Source organism: Acipenser ruthenus, chromosome 19 (assembly GCF_902713425.1).
Source record: "Acipenser ruthenus chromosome 19, fAciRut3.2 maternal haplotype, whole genome shotgun sequence".
Lineage (NCBI taxonomy): Eukaryota > Metazoa > Chordata > Actinopteri > Acipenseriformes > Acipenseridae > Acipenser > Acipenser ruthenus.
Window position 1 is genome coordinate 25,868,963 of NC_081207.1, and position 17,428 is coordinate 25,886,390.

Sequence of the window (17,428 nt, forward strand, 5' to 3'; positions counted from 1 at the left end):
AATAGACCAATATAACTGAATAAACATAAATTAGTCATTTAGCAGAGAATTTTATCCAAAGCGACTTACATAGACTGGAGAGTGAACTATGCATCACAACTGCTGCTGCAGAGTCACTTACAATAGGACCTCGGTTTTACATACAATTCTGTAGGACCTCGGTTTTACGTGTACCATGTAATAGGGCTTAGTAAGTTAACAGAACATAAAGTTAGATTGGGCTTGTTATTGCCATGTGAGTTAATGATGTCATGGCCTGTTTGAGTCTGCGTGAGGTCAAATAACATTTTAAAAAAATGTATTTTTTTTTTATCTGGCAACAAGTTTGTCTACAGTTGGCCCCGAAAATGACATAAAACTAATTAATAAAAAGGCATTATAAAAAGACTGAACGCAGCATTGACTCACAGTCAAGAAGAACGGAGGCTGCAGAACAGCAGCATTGTCTCCTTCAAAATGTCATTTCAGTTGGTATTCCTTTTGTTCCTGTTTCTGGTAAGTTTAAACATTTTAAAAAGAGTATTGCTCTTACTGTTTTTACTGTCACCTTACTCTTGTATGGTGTTTGCAGTAATTCTGAGAGATTCTCAAATCTTGTGTTTTTATTCTTTATTTGTTTATTTGTCTGTGATACACTCTCCAGCACTAACATAGACACATCTAATGTAGGCTAGATCTGACAAAACATCTTTATCGTATGTAAGTTTACTATAGTAAAAGCAAGCATGTATAATAAAGCATAGAGAGAGTGCGGCACAGCATAGGCAGGCATTGTAAAGCTCAGAGAGATATGGTAAATCATAATAAAAACATGGCAAGCCTTAGTAGATTATGGTACATGCATGGGGTAAACTTTACTGTGGTAAACTTTGACAAGGGTATTGCCAGCAAAACAAAAGGGAACTTCATCCAAAGAAGGAGCGCCCTAGATAGCACAGGCTCTTAATGCCATAATGACACTAGCTGCTTTAGTCAATGTTATATCTACTGTATGGCAGACAACAAGAACTGAAGATCAGCTTGTAAACTCAGGTGAAAGCATCTTAAACACACTAATAAAAAACTTTAAAACACACAATATATGAGAAATTGCAATAAGAACACCTCAGAATGATTACAAACCCTATAAAAGGTGAGGGGGCAATACAAATAGTGAAACAAATGAAATTTAGAAATGCAGGCAGGCACATCACACAGGGCACGGCAATCCACACACAGGTGGAGGGCGAGCGTGAACCCGGGACCTCTTGCACTAAAGCATAGTGCCGATACCGCTGCACAAAAGAGCCGGCTCCTTTGCAATGAGCGTATATCGGGCTCTTGTCTTTGTGTGTGATTACGTCACTTACCAGCCCTGTTGCTGCTTTCCCCAGTGCACGCTACACTACATATATATATATATAGGGTTAGTTAAGGAAAACTAACAACATGTGAAAGGCCAACATAAACCAACTGGATGGTGAACAAGGAAATCAAATAATGTAAAGTGTTTGGGATTAAAACTAGTTAATGTTGAGTTAAAGAATACACTTTTAAATAATAATGGTGTGTTAATGAAGGGAAAGTAAAATGAAATAAGTTTGGTTTAAAATATTATTGTGCAGAGAAAATACTTTGGGGCATTAGGACCCTGTGGAGGTTACTGGAGTCAGGGTTGACTCCAAGCTGAGTTAATTGTTTGGTTTATTGTTTTGAAATTGTTTAATGATTTAATTAGTTATGTTAATGTGTGTGTGTGTGTGTGTATCGAGGAAGGTGATGGTAGGAGTTTTGTTGGTGAGTGAATTGTTGTTATTGTGTATTGGGTAAACTGGAAAACGAACACATTGGAAAAGGTATGGGGACAACGGATTGGTTTACAACTTGGTTTTGCAGACGAGGTAACAGGCTTAGCCTGCTCATAATTAAGGAGTAATGCATCCGTTTAGATAGGACCCGAGACCGGGTTAGGCTTGCCACGTGGAAATTGGTTACTTATTCCCGGTTCCTTATTTGCGATGTAGTTGACAAAGCAGCGTGTCCTTTTTCTGTGTGTTTTAACTCACTTACACATCTTGCTCAATTAATATAATGCCACTATTTAAAAAATAACCGCTCCTTCTTTAAAAAAAAAAAAAAAAAAACGAAAATATTAATAACAAATCTGTAACAGCAGCATAGCGGTACCCTTTATTACCCGCTTGTTGCGCCTCATTTAACCCACCTTAGACTCCTTGCTCACTAAATATCGAGGTATCCCTAGATAGGTTATAACCCCCTCTTTGCAAAAACACTAAAGATTTTAGTGAGCAAGCCGTACCCCACGATCAGCAGCACCCCAAAGAGTAGCCCATTTGAACCAATACAGAACGCATGGGGGCACGTCTTTGGATGACCGGTGTACCCCCTTAGACGGCTTGCTCACTAAATATCGAGGTATCCCTAGATAGGTTATAACCCCCTCTTTGCAGAAACACTAAAGATTTTAGTGAGCAAGCCGTCTAAGGGGGGTAAATGGGTCATCCAAAGACGTGCCCCCATGCGTTCTGCATAGGTTATAATGGGCTACATATTTAGTGAGCATGCCGTCTAAGAGGGTTAAATGGGGCGAAACAAGCGGGTAATATAGGGTACTGCTATGCTGCTGTTACAGATTTGTTATTAATATTTTCGTTTTTTGTTTTTTTTTAAAGAAGGAGCGGTTATTTTTTAAATAGTAACAATATATTAATTGAGCAAGATGTGTAAGTGAGTTACAACACACAGAAAAAGAACAGGCTGCTTTGTCAACTACACTGCGAATAAGGAACCGGGAATAAGTAACCAACTTCCAGGTGGTGTTAGGCTTTTTTTATTATTATTATTGCAAACAATAAACGTACGCTATGGCGCTTTTTGGCATACTGGTGTTCAAGTGATTATTTTGGAGGAGAAAAACCTGTGACAAGAAGCCACTCCGTCACTATATATATATATATATATACAGACGTGCTCATATTTGTTGGTACCCTTACAGCTCATTGAAATAATGCTTCATTCCTCCTGAAAAGTGAAGAAATTAAAATGCCTTTGGTATGTCATAGAATAAAGCAAAAAAGCTGTGAAAAGAGATGAATTATTGTTTATTCTACAAAGATATTCTAAAATGGCCTGGACACATTTGTTGGTACCCCTTAGAAAAGATATTAAATAATTGGATTATAGTGATATTTCAAACTAATTAGTTTCTTTAATTAGTATCACACATGTCTCCAATCTTGTAATCAGTCATTCAGCCTATTTAAATGGAGAAAAGTAGTCACTGTGCTGTTTGGTATCATTGTGTGCACCACACTGAACATGGACCAGAGAAAGCAAAGGAGAGAGTTGTCTGAGGAGATCAGAAAGAAAATAATAGACAAGCATGGTAAAGGTAAAGGCTACAAGACCATCTCCAAGCAGCTTGATGTTCCTGTGACAACAGTTGCAAATATTATTAAGAAGTTTAAGATCCATGGAACTGTAGCCAACCTCCCTGGGCGCGGCCGCAAGAGGAAAATCGACCCCAGATTGAACAGAAGGATAGTGCGAATGGTAGAAAAAGAACCAAGGATAACTGCCAAAGAGATACAAGCTGAACTCCAAGGTGAAGGTACGTCAGTTTCTGATCGCACCATCCGACTCTTTGTGAGCGAAAGTGGACTCCATGGAAGAAGACCCAGGAGAACTCCACTTTTGAAAGAAAAACATAAAAAAGCCAGACTGAAATTTGCTAAAATGCATATTGACAAGCCACAATCCTTCTGGGAGAATGTCCTTTGGACAGATGAGTCAAAACTGGAGCTTTTTGGCAAGTCACATCAGCTTTATGTTCACAGACGAAAAAATGAAGCTTTCAAAGAAAAGAACACCATACCTACAGTGAAACATGGAGGAGGCTCGGTTATGTTTTGGGGCTGCTTTGCTGCGCCTGGCACAGGGTGCCTTGAATCTGTGCAGGGCACAATGAAATCTCAAGACTATCAAGGCATTCTGGAGCGAAACGTACTGCCCAGTGTCAGAAAGCTCTGTCTCAGTCGCAGGTCATGGATCCTCCAACAGGATAATGACCCAAAACACACAGCTAAAAGCACCCAAGAATGGATAAGAACAAAACATTGGACTATTTTGAAGTGGCCTTCTATGAGTCCTGATCTGAATCCTCTCTAACCTCTATGGAAAGAACTGAAACTTGCAGTCTGGAGAAGGCACCCATCAAACCTGAGACAGCTGGAGCAGTTTGCTCAGGAAGAGTGGGCCAAACTACCTGTTAATAGGTGCAGAAGTCTCATTGAGAGCTACAGAAAACGTTTGATTGCAGTGATCGCCTCTAAAGGTTGTGCAACAAAATATTAGGTTAGCGGTCTGTGATGGTTCATGTCCCATCCCTTATAAAAATAGAACTTTTAACAAGTGAATGTGTTTTAAAGGAATAAAGCGGGACTGTTTCTTAAGAACGCAATGAAAATAATAATATTGTATATTGTGTTTTATTTAAATGCATACGAATTGTTTTACATTTGCAATTGCATAAAGTGTGTGTATATATATATATATATATATATATATATATATATATAATATATAAAGAAATGACCTACCTGTGGGGTTGTAGGTGGCCGCAAGTGGATTCCAGAATAGAAAGGGCAAGAGAGACGAACAAAAATAGTTAGGTTAAAGCGGTGCTGAATGCTCAGAGCGCGTTTCTCGGTGAAGGTGCACATTCACAGAGAAATGCGTAGTTTATATTCAGTAACCTAAATTGTCTAAACCAGTAAAACTAAATTTTAATTTGGAGATTACCAGCAAATACTTACCTGTTTGTTTGTAGATGGTGTTTGTTAGCATCAGCGTGGTGTATGGGAGTCACCATGTTTGTGAGGGGCAGATGATACCCCGTTTCTACCGTAAAGCCTGTTGGCAATGCGCAAGCCAAATTAAAGGATACCGGTGTGTAATTGAAGGGCAGACCATGCCATGAGTAAAGTAAGGGGTGTTATGATTTATCTAAAAATACAATTATACATTTTATATCAAAATAATTATAGGTAGAATTGATATTTAACCTAGTGATTTTTTTATATATCTTGGTGATAGTTATATAATAGTAGTGTTAATGATATATACATGGATTTTAAAGTTAATTAAAGTTAAATTTGTGGTTTCTTCCAAGGGGAGGAGTGATTTTGGCTTGAGTATAAAAGGGAGGCTGTGCTAGAGTAAAGGGAGAGGAGGGTTTAGAGAGATGGGTGCTGCATGAGTGTCCTGGCTATTCAAAATGGCATATCTCTACTGTTATATTGTTAAAAACAGTTTTCTCATCCTGCATTTAGGAGTTTTTTTATTTTATTTTGTAAAGTTATTTTTCTTTTTTCTTTTGAGATTTTGTTTTGATATGCTTTTGTTCAATTTAGTTCCTGGATCATTTGAAAAATAAAGAGAAAAAAAGAAATTTTGCAACCAATCTTCTGTTGTCCGTGTGCTTCCCTGCAATACCATCTTTGGCCACTTGGCACATCCTAACACAGTCCCATCATTTTTGTCCATGCCATTTTCATTTGTTTTATTATTTACAATATTATGTTGAATAAAAAATCAAAAGCAAAGTCTGATTTCTATTAAATATGGAATAAACAATGGTGGATGCCAATTACTTTTGTCAGTTTCAAGTTATTTCAGAGAATTGTGCATTCTTTGTTTTTTGTGGAGGGGTACCAACAAATTTGAGCACGTCCGCGTGTGTGTATGTGTGTGTATATATATATATATAGGAGCTGAAGCGCTTTGATTCTGAATTGTAATAAGACAGTATGGATATTGCCATGGAAATGAGATGGTGCTGTTGATGGTGTTAGCTGTGTGTCAGGTGAACAGCAATGTTAACTATAGTAATGGGTGATCTATTCATAATCTATTGGTACTACTCAGTTTGAGCCTTTTGCCATTTCTGATATGTGGTGGCATCTAAAACATTCAAATGTTATTGAATTGAATCTACGGTATTCTTTTTTTTTTTTTAAGCATGAAGTATACCCAGAAACACAGAGGAGTAATGAGCTTCACGTTGTGACATTTCCATCGTCGTCTGCAGCAGGCTTGAGGAGGCAGAAGAGAGACTGGGTCCTTCCACCTCTCAGTGTTTCTGAAAATGAACAGGGCCCATTCCCCAAAGCTGTGGCGTGGGTATGTACTTCGATCCATATGTTGTCAGAATCTGAGGTACTACCGAAGGAAACTTACATTTTTCATTACCCTTTTATTTTAGATAAAGTCGAACAGAGACGAGGAAATGAAATATTTATTTTCTTACTAAGTCATCTGTTGTAGATACCATTGGAGCTCAAACTTCTGTGAGCTTTCTGTACGTGTTCATTTCTTTGTTTTTTTCAGATAAAGTCCACCAGAGCCAAGGCAATTACAGTTTACTACAGCATAACAGGGCCTGGAGCAGATGCACCCCCAGAAGGGCTTTTCACAATTACAAAGATTGGTGGAGGACTGTATGTGACCCAGCCCTTGGATCGGGAGTCTCAAGCTCAATATATTGTGAGTTTTCATTCATACTCTTCTGATGACAAATCAAGCAATCCGTTGATTTCTGGTACTTATTTTCTTTTCTTTTGTTTATAGGTCATGTCACATGCTGTTGACATTAATGGTAGAACAATTGAGGATCCTATGGAGCTCATAATTAAAGTTACTGATCAAAATGATAACAGACCAGAGTTCACGATGAACACCTTTCTTGGCAATATAAGCGAGGGATCAGCAGTAGGTAAGTTTTGTGTTTGTGTTGGTCGAAGTACTACAATACAAACTTTTTAATCACATTTGAGTAGCAAGCTTATAAATTGAGTTGTCAAGTACCCAGTAAAGAATTTTGCAAATTCCCTTGTTTTTGGTATTTTTTTCAATGTACGGTTACCAGGAATTCTACATTTAACCTTTACAACCAATCCGATCGCCCCATTACTGTAGGATATGTCACAGTATACTAGTTTTTGATTTCTGTAGTGTATAGAATGGAACTTAAGTTACGACAAAAATAAATAAATCATTCCGTTACTATGGCTAAGGACTTGGTTAACTTTCTTTTTATTTATTTATTTTTAAATAAAGTAGTGCTCCTATAGCAGCTATTGAACTTGAGGGTGAACATTCCAAATTCTAAAAAACTTTAAAGTTTGGAATGTTAAATTATCACTTAATTAAACCTGTCAGTATTGCCTCTTTTGAATGACTTATTTCGCTATTTAGACTTCTCTAAGCAGTAATGGGGATTTGAATAGTGCATTGATCTTTCTATGTTCATATTAAGCCTGTGGATGTTACTGTAGCAAGCAAATAACATTTGGACAAACACAATGGCATGAAAACTTGGTTTCTTAATTTTTAGGAGCTGTAGTTATGAAGGTGACAGCTACAGATAAAGATGACCCCACGATGGACAATGGTGTAATTGGGTATTCCATCCTAAACCAAGAACCTAAAGAACCCCACTCCCCCATGTTTTCCATTAACAAGTTTGGAACCATCAGTCTGGTTGCAAATGGGCTGGATAGAGAGGTGAGTTCTAACTAACCATACATGTTAATGTTTTTACCCTAGGTAAAAAGTAAATGGTCTGCAACATATAATTATGCCCTCACTTATTTCTGTTTTGGTGTCTCAACTAGAATGATTTTTTGGCATATCCATTCCCTTAAGTATAGCTATTAAATAGATATATAGGGCAGCAGTGTGGAGTAGTGGTTAGGGCTCTGGACTCTTGACTGGAGGGTCGTGGGTTCAATCCCAGGTGGGGGACACTGCTGCTGTACTTTTTTTTTTTTTTTTTTTTTTTTTTTTTTTCCCCTCCTAAATTAGTATTAATACAGGATTAATAAATTTAATAATCCTGGAATGTTAGTTTGAAGGAAAGCAAGGTGAAGCGGTGTCTACATTGCACATGCTTGTTTGTTCCTGTATAAAATCTGGAACATGTTGCTTGGTTTCTGCTCATTTTAGCAATGACTAAGTGAGTATGGAATTACAATTTACAGATTTAAAGAGGTAGTGTGTAAAACGGTATTCAACCTTTCTTTATATAAGTGTAGTAAATTTGGTGTTAAGACTGATATTTATAAAAACTTAGAAAAGTAGCAATCAATACATCCCTTTTTATTGTCTTTTCAGGCAGTAGCTGAATATAAATTGATCATCCAGGCTGCAGATATGGATGGTAAGGGTCTCTCAACCACTGCCACAGCTATCATCACTGTAACAGATCAGAATGACCAAGCTCCACAGTTTAAAACTGCACAGGTAAATTCATATTTAAACTTTTAAATGTCATGCTTTTGATCCAATTACTTGGTGTAACCTTGTGCTTTTTATAAAACCTGAAGTTGCTCTAAATGTCATGCTAGGAGAACTTAATTGAGGAAACTAATGGCTGATGTAATACAATTTTAAAATGTTAATAGTGTAGAAAATGCATCCTTGTATTCTGGGTGTAACTGATTCATGAGTGGCAATGGGTTAATGCATGGTCCTGTACCAGTGAAGATGCATATTTCAGGGGGTGGGGGGTATGGTTGTGCTCAACCTAATTCAGACTGAAGTAAATGGTAGTATATTAAATCAAAAATGTGTAACTCAAGTCTGGTATGTCCTGTAAAGAGAGGAATATGTACATATTTCTTTTCATTTTATTGCTACAATAAATAAAAGCTCAATGTTTTTACAAATATTCTTTTGCAGGAAACTGTTTCACTGCCAGAAAATGAAGTGGGTGTATTGGTGATGAAATTAGCTGTGACAGATCTGGATGTGCCCCATACACCAGCCTGGAATGCCAAATACACAATTGTCAGAGGGAACACTGGAAATGTCTTCAATATCACCACAGAACCCAGCAGCAATGATGGAATTCTCAGAACAGCCAAGGTAGGGGACACAAATCCCACGCTAAAGCTTTTGTAAAAAATGTGTATTGAATGCTTTTAATCTATTTATCCACATTTAACTCTTGCAGCTTCTAGCAATCAAATCTATGTAAAAACCTGCCTTCAGATTACATGAAATAATTGAATTTGAAAAGTTCCATTACTTGAGAAATATAGTTTTGTTTGCAGTCACTTTTGTAAGTATATAGATTGTCTTTGTTTTATTCTCCCTTCAAGGGCCTTGATTATGAGACAACAAGGCAATACACGCTGTTTGTGACGGTTGAAAATGAAGAGCCATTTACCAGTATTCTACCAACAGCCACAGCTACCATTACAGTTAATGTAGAAGATGTCAGTGAGGCTCCCATTTTTAATCCACTGGTAAAGAGCGTTGTAGTTGAAGAGAACTTGCCTATTGGAAGTACTGTAGCAGTATACACTGCAATAGATCCAGACAAAGAGATGAAGCAGACTGTAACGTAAGTGTGTGTGGTTACACCTCCACCAAAGGGCAAGACTGTACACATCACTTTGACCTGTGACCTAAGATGGCTGCCATATTTTGGTAATGTGACTTTTTGTTTTGAATCCTAGATTATATCACATTTTGAGAGATTGGCTTCATACTCTGCACACCTAAGTATTCTGTCATTCCCTAAGGCAAGTTTGATCGTGGTGGTTGCATAAGAAAAAATAACCCTTTCCTGCCAGCTTTATTGCAAAATGTCAAGTCCTCATATCTCAAACTGCATGAGGTAGTAATTTAATATTTTTAGGGTTTTTATAAACCCTGCTGACAATGTGTTGATGGCCATGACATTGACCTCTGACCCAATATGGCTGCCATTGTGACCTTTGATTTTCCAGCTACATAGACGGTACACTTTAAGCTACTGTCTTTGTGTTTGCCACACAACTGTGTTCTTTTGATTTTCTTAAAGTTCCATTACCAGTGGTGTTCATTTAAAAATGAAGCCTTCTAGTGGACATATCCATAATATGGACCACACCATTTGACATAGGGTATTTTGTGATTCATACATAATTAGTACTCTGATTCTCTCAAAGTTCCATTGCAGGTTGTGTCCAATGAACATTGACTGTTTCAGTGCTACATTTTGACCATATTATTGATAGACCACTCACTACTTTTACATACCTTCATGTTTACTAAACATTCGACCTGCTATGACATGCCCTATAGTCAGATGATGCTTTCCCGTTAAAACAAAAACATAAACAAAAAATACTCATTTCAACTTTAATACTAAATTGAATGTGTTGCCTTTTTAAATTCAGATATCGTATGGGGAACGATCCTGCAGGATGGCTGGAAATCAATAATAATGGAGTGATCAAAGCTAAACAACCTATGGATAGAGAGTCTATATTTGTCAAAGATGATACATATACTGCAATGTTTCTGGCATTGGACAATGGTAAGGCTTAATATGTAACTATAAACCAATCACTATTAAAAGAGATTATATTCTGATTTGAATTTCTAAACCTTTTCCCCCCCTTCTTCCTATAGCTAGCCCACCAGCCACAGGCACAGGAACTCTTGTGGTGGAATTGACAGATGTGAATGACAATAGTCCTGAAATAGTTGAAAGAGAAGTAAGATTTTGTAACAAGGAAACAGTGCCCCAAATACTGAATGTTGTAGACAGAGACACTCCGATCTATGCTGGTCCTTTTAAGGTACAAGTCCTGCGGGACGAGGAGAAAAACTGGACTGCCACCATGAATGATAAAGGCAAGTATTGTTTTGTTGTTTTTAACTGGTTTACTTCACTCAATTAGGCAATATATTTGTAGGTTCATAGATTGGGTCTATTCACACACATTTTACATGAATAAATGACTCGGTGAAGTTTTGTGTCATTATAGTGAACTAATTTTTTTTTCTTACTTTTAGGAGAACACATTATTCTCACAATGGCCAAGGAGCTAAAGCACAATGGATATCTTCTTTTATTGAGAGTGTTTGATACTGATAACAAATACCAAGATATTAGCATTAAGGTGATGGTGTGTAACTGCAAAGGAGATGAATTCTCTCTATATGCACAGTGTCCTTACTAAGTTTTGCTCAGCAGAGTGGACTCACTCCACATGTTACTCCAAGTTTACTTTTTAGTCGACCTGTATTATATATTAATAAAAAAAACACTTTAAATAAATCCTGTGTTAAAGCTTTGTCTATAGGCCCCAGTCATTGTTCATGAAGGAGATTATTGCAAAAACATGTGCTGTATTTTGCTATTCTGGAATAAAACCATAGTAAGCTGCAAATATCATACAGGTTGGGTGAGTAGAGGTTCTGACTCCAAGGAGTTCCATAGTTCTCAATAATGAAGTCTGGTTTGAGAATTTTACAGCATGTACAGATGAGGCTGAAAGTTTTCTTTAAATCTTCAGACAGCTGCAGGCAAGTTTTTTTTTTTTTTAATTGGTTACAGTTCCCCTGTTTCCAGTAAATATTGTACTTATCTTGCATTTCTCATTGTTACTGGAATGGATGTTGTTGTTGTCTCCTCCTCATTCGGGACCCATTAGGGGTGTGTTGCTGAAGGCTATGTAGTTTTGGATTCTGCTGCTGCTTTGACACTGCACACAGTCCCCTCTCCAGCACAGCGGGTTTCCTAAATGCACGCTTACAGCCTATGGCAGGGGTGCACACATTCGGTTCTCCAGGTTTTGTATGTATCATTAAATAACGGACTGATTTAAATGTGTTCAGTGTCGTACTTAGATGGTGTACAGCTGTGGCCAAGAGTTTTGCATCACTATAGAATTAATACATTTTGTATCAAGGTTGAATGAAACCTGCTGAATAATGTTACATTAACATACTGAATTGCATATCGTTTTGTAGTTTTTCATATACTTAACAAAAAACTTATAAAAATTGAAAAATTTGATATTTCAGAATCTAACATGAAATACTATACTACTATTATGGCTTCCAGTAGACTTTTGCATTTTATAGTTTCTTTGATAAAAGAAACTATAAAAGATCAACATTTTATAGAGATAGAGGGTGAGAGCCCTGCCTGTTTGTTGAAGATTCACTGTGGTTGTGATAATTTTGTAGTGCATGGGAGAGGTGTCATGGCTGTAGGGCTAAAAGACTGCATGACCCAGAAGCCTTCAGGGCTAAATGGAAATCACCTGGGTGCACTTGAGGATTGTTTTAAGTTAATTATTGTTTAAGTGTTTAATGCAGTGTGGGTGTGTATAAAAGGTAATTCAAAAATGCAAACCTCCCCTAATTTGCAGTGCACAGGAATCTGTTAGAAGAAAGGGCAGGAAAGGTTTTTGATTGAGGAAGAATGTACAGTAGGCCACACCCATGTCTTAACATTGCTGCTCTAGTTAGTCTAGACATCAGTTTCAGGTGTGCACAAAGAAAGCACGTGTCAGGCAAGGGCATCTAATTGCTGGAATTCCAGGGACAATCCTTCTAAAGAAGCGCTCTTAGCAAAACAGAGCATCCTGTCATTGAGGTGAGGCCGAGGGTCCGGAATACTTTGAAGTACTAGATTCATCATTTGCATGAAGGAGGCCCCTAGGGCTAGGATGCTGCCACAGTCTGGAAATTCCCTGTCCCTGAATGTATGTTACCCCGAGGTTAATCACTGTTTTACGTGGGAGTCATGTTTTTATTACTGCCTGTCCTTCTTACAGCTGAATTGTACTCCAGTCAACCTTTCCATACCCAGAGAGCTCACGATTTCACAATTATTGCAGTTGGGGGTAATGTTATGTCAAGAAAAATAAACAGAAAATTAACTCATATATTTTTTATCATGACACAGTATGGTGTTAAGTATGTTAGTAACAGCACAGCACAGCTGTGAATATCCTGTTCCAGCTGTCAGATTCATGATGAAGTGGATCCCCATGACCTACAGTCACAGCACACAGAAACCAGACAAGCAGGAGCCTGTGCTGTAAAGTCACAATTGGCTATTTAGAGTATGTGGAAGACCTTCTTGTAACAAATCTACATGGTAAAGATGAACTCCCTACCTTCTTGAAAAATTCAAAATACATACCTTTTATTTCTCTTAAAATGCTGCATATTTTCAAATAATTGTTTCAATGTAAACAGATGAAATATATATATATATATATTAGCCTTTCAGTGCTCTTTGACTGTGATGTGAATTAAATGGTTTGGGTGAAAAAAAAAAAGTTTCACCACCCATCAATTGATACTTAAAAATCAGGCATAATGATTTCCATTACACGAGAGTAGATGTTAAAACTTCATGCTGATTTGAACTCGGCTCTCGCCAAGATAAGCACCAACTAAGACGTAGCTTTACAGTAAACTAATGTGATCCATATGCGTCTCCATCCATTTACGTTTCCTTCCATATGATGATGTAGATATCCTTCTGTCTGGTGTTAATGGCTGAAGTGTAATGCTGGCTCCAGGGATCAGCTTATTTTGCCTCCCTGGCGCATCAGCACACACAACGGCTGCGATGCTGGCTCCAGGGATCAACCAAAGTGCGGCCTCCCCAGCGCATCAGCATGACAACCGTCTGGATTGAGCTAAGTAGGGTACATCTCTGGGGTTTTCAAGTGGGCACCTTCCATCCTCAGTGTTTCGTCGACTAGCCCACGACACCTCAAGAGGGCTCGACGGTGATTCTGGCGTCCCAGCATCACCCCCCTCCGTCCCCCACTCAACTCAGCCCAGCTTACTTACCTGTCCCCAGCCAGAATCTTTCCGTCTCAACCACAGCCAGTTGCTGCTCCTCTCTGCTGCTTCAGATAAGTTCTTCACTGTGCGACGCAACTCTTGGCCACTGAATCCGACGTCTCTGAGAAACCGGGTTGTAGAATGTGCCACAAATCCTCGACAACCCACTTCCACTGGGTAAACCCGAACTCTCCATCCTCGCTGTTCCGCTTCAGTGGCTAGTTGAGCATACCGCAGTTTCTTCCTCTCATACGCCTCATCTACAGCGTCCTCCCATGGCACTGTTAACTCTACCAGGTGAACAAGGCGTGCTGATCCAGACCACAAGACAATATCTGGTCGAAGGTTAGTGGTGGCAATCTCAGGTGGAAAAATAAGCCGTTGACCAACATCTGCCAGCATATTCCAGTCTCTAGCAGCTTCCAGTTGTCCTGGGCGAGGATTGGTTTTAACACCTTTTCTTGGTGGTTGCTCTCCTGGGCGGAGGAATGTTGTCTTTTGTGTGTAATGTTTTGATGGAACAGGTGGCAACTTATTGGTCATGTTACGCTTGTCTTCCAATGCTAAGGCCAAACATCGCAGCACCTGGTCATGGCGCCAAGTAAACCGTCCTTGGCTAAGAGCCACCTTACATCCTGTCAAAATGTGCCTTAATGTTGCAGGTGATGAACACAAAGGACATGAGGGATCCTCTCCTACCCAGAGGTTTAGGTTCTGTGGTGATGGGAGAACATCATATGTTGACCTGATGAGGAAACTGATCCTGCTCTGTTCCATTGACCATAGGTCTTGCCAGCCAATCTTGCGTTGTTCCACACTCTCCCATCTCATCCATTCTCCCTGTTTGGCCTGGGAAATGGCCTTTATACACCTCATCCTCTCCTCCTGCTTTTGCACCTCGTTGACTACCAGCTTCCTTCTTTGAGCTGGGGCCGCCTTGTGCCATGTAGGAGGAGTTGAACTGAAACCAAGACCCCCTCTTCCATGCTGAACTTGCCCCATGATATCACCAATTCGAAGGGCAGCCTTTGCATCTTCCACAGCTTTCTTTGCCGCCCACTTTCTTCCAGTTTTCAACACAGGTGCTGCCTCCCTTACGCATTTATCGCGTGACTCTACTAATGTCATTTCCAGTCTGACCTTGGCGCACTTAAACTCCTCGGTTAGAGCAGAGACTGGTAGCTGCAGTATTCCTTTACCATAAAGTCCCACTCTGCTGAGGCAGCGTGGAACTCCCAACCATTTCCTGATGTATGAACTGATTAAAGCTTCCAGCTTCTCTACTGTTGTCAAAGAAACCTCGTACACAGTCAGTGGCCACAGCAACCTCGGCAGTAGACCAAACTGAAAGCACCAGAGTTTTAGTTTACCTGGTAGAGCGCAGCTGTCTATGCTCTTCAACCCTTCCACTGCTTGTTGTCTAACTTCTCCCACACGAACTGTGTCCTTTAGATCCCCGTCGTACCATCTCCCAAGACTCTTCACTGGCTTCTCAGACACTGTTGGTATTGCCTCACCATTAATGAAGAATGTTTTATCTACTACTTTGCCTTTAATTATAGAGATGCTCCTTGATTTAGTGGGCTTGAATTGCATTCGTGCCCATTCAATGTTATTGGTTAACTTGCCCAATAATCGATTAGTGCAGGCTACTGTTGTAGTCATGGTTGTCATGTCATCCATGTATGCTCGAATTGGTGGTAGTCGCATTCCAGAAGCCAAGCGCTCTCCTCCTACTACCCATTTTGATGCCCTAATGATTACTTCCATTGCCATGGTAAAAGCCAGTGGAGAAATGGTGCATCCTGCCATTATTCCAACCTCTAGGCATTGCCATGTAGTGCTGAATTCTGAAGTTGAAAAACTGAATTGCAAATCTCCAAAATAGGCTTTCACTAAATTTGTTATTGTCATCGGTACACTGAAAAAATCAAATGCTGCCCAAAGTAGTTCATGTGGCACTGAACCATATGCATTAGCCAAATCCAGGAATGTCACATGGAGCTCCTTCCTCTCCTTTTTAGCTGATTGAATTTGTTGCCAGATCACATTGATGTGTTCTAAGCAACCTGGGAAACCTGGAATGCCCGCTTTTTGTATTGAAGTGTCAATGAAGCAGTTCTTTAATAGGTAAGCTGACAATCTCTGAGCAATAATGCTGAAGAAAATCTTGCCTTCTACGTTTAATAGGGAAATGGGACGAAACTGACTGATGCTTGTAGAATCTTTTTCTTTAGGTATAAAGACTCCACCTGCTCGGCGCCATGCTCTTGGTACAACCTGTTTTTCCCATGCCACTTTCATCAATTTCCACAGAATTCGTAGAACTCCTGAAGCACTCTTGTACACTCTGTACGGAACTCCATTAGGCCCTGGAGATGATGAAGCCCTTGCTTTTTTCACAGCTTGCTCTATTTCTTTCCACTTAGGTGCACAGTCCTCCATTTGGTATTCTGGTGGATTGATAGGTGGGATGTCTGACGGAATTGACATAGGCTCCTGCCTTTTTGAATCTGTATGTGTTTCCTCCAAATATCTCTCCAGCTCAACCTTAGATGCTTTTAGTGTGCCATTCTTCTCACTGGTGAATAACTTCTTTACAAATTTGAATGGGTCTTTATAAAAGTTAGTTCTCGCACGCTCCTTCTTTTTGTAGCGTTTCCGTAGGCGCTCAGCTCTGCGCAATGTTGCAAGCTTATCTTTTATGACCCTTTGTAAGAGATTGAGTCCCTCCTTCTGACTTTGTTCTGCTCTTCTCCATTGGTTCCTCAGCTGTCTCCTTTCTCTAACTAAGCGTTCAATCTCCTGCTGCCGTCTAGACTTTCCAGGAATAGTTTGTACTTTTTCCTTCCTTTTTTCAACTCCAAACCTCTCACTTCCATATGCGTAGATGATGTCCCCAAATTTATCCAGCTTCTTTTCAACTGTTCCACTTAATCTTTCCAATGCAACGCAGAGATCTGTGTTTACTGTGTCCCATGCAGTTTTCTCACAAGCTCTTGGCCATTTAACTCCAGGCTTGTGCCCGTTGAGGTTCTTTTCTCTCTTATGCTGGTTTGTCTGACCGGGTTCACAAGGATCATTAGGTTCATCACTAACTGTGTCCATGCAAGTCCTCCTCACATCTATGACAGGGGTGCTGATATCCTGCGAACTGTGGTTTGCTTCCTGTCGCTGGATTTCATTCGACTGACTTGACTGACTTCGTAAGAAGTACTGATCAATGCGAGGCCCTTGTCCCTTCTCCCTCAAGCATTTCATTCTCCCTTGATGAATCTTCAAACCCCTGACCGTTGTCGCCTTGCTCCAGCCGCAGACACAAACCTGGAGTTCCATGTCTTTGTTAACTGCAGATCTTGAACTAGTCTTTTGTGAAGTACTCTCCATACTCATATCCGTTTCCGTTCCCAAGTCGTTAACCGTGTTGTCCAACGTTGAGTCATCTTCCGCCCCCGCTCTCGCAGACTCTAGGGGTATTTTTCTCTTTAATTTCTTAGAAGCCTTGGGCGGGTGTCTCCAGCATCCTGTAAACACAGAGCTGGATACTGCCGACAAGGGTAGCTAACCCTTACCAGCCCCAATGGGGTCTCTTTCCTCCTGTCAGCTGTCTCTCCAGGCTGTCACAAGGTCTTTCCCTTGTTGCCAGCTGCACTATTCACAGCAGTCACTGGACGTATCCAGATCTTCATGATTTCCATTACACGAGAGTAGATGTTAAAACTTCATGCTGATTTGAACTCGGCTCTCGCCAAGATAAGCACCAACTAAGACGTAGCTTTAC

At 39.7% G+C, this 17,428-nt stretch overlaps 1 protein-coding gene across 1 annotated transcript; it reads left to right on the forward strand.

Moving 5' to 3' along the window:
• Nucleotides 1–385: 385 nt before the first annotated feature.
• LOC117974069 (B-cadherin-like) lies at nt 386–11,113 on the forward strand. Its single transcript, XM_034928439.2, has 11 exons — nt 386–495; nt 6,019–6,180; nt 6,388–6,543; nt 6,628–6,772; nt 7,394–7,563; nt 8,173–8,301; nt 8,740–8,925; nt 9,162–9,406; nt 10,227–10,366; nt 10,462–10,686; nt 10,849–11,113. The coding sequence occupies exons 1-11, from the start codon at nt 457–459 to the stop codon at nt 11,013–11,015; spliced, it is 1,764 nt and encodes a 587-aa protein (XP_034784330.1). The 5' UTR covers nt 386–456; the 3' UTR covers nt 11,016–11,113.
• Nucleotides 11,114–17,428: the final 6,315 nt, after the last annotated feature.

Excerpts from the sequence above, each read along its gene's own strand:
- LOC117974069 (XM_034928439.2), top strand. The coding sequence starts at position 457 with ATGTCATTTCAGTTGGTATTCCTTTTGTTCCTGTTTCTG. Across the intron at positions 6,773-7,393 it reads AAGCGAGGGATCAGCAGTAG|GAGCTGTAGTTATGAAGGTG; the intron begins GTAAGTTTTGTG and ends CTTAATTTTTAG. Across the intron at positions 10,687-10,848 it reads TGCCACCATGAATGATAAAG|GAGAACACATTATTCTCACA; the intron begins GCAAGTATTGTT and ends TCTTACTTTTAG.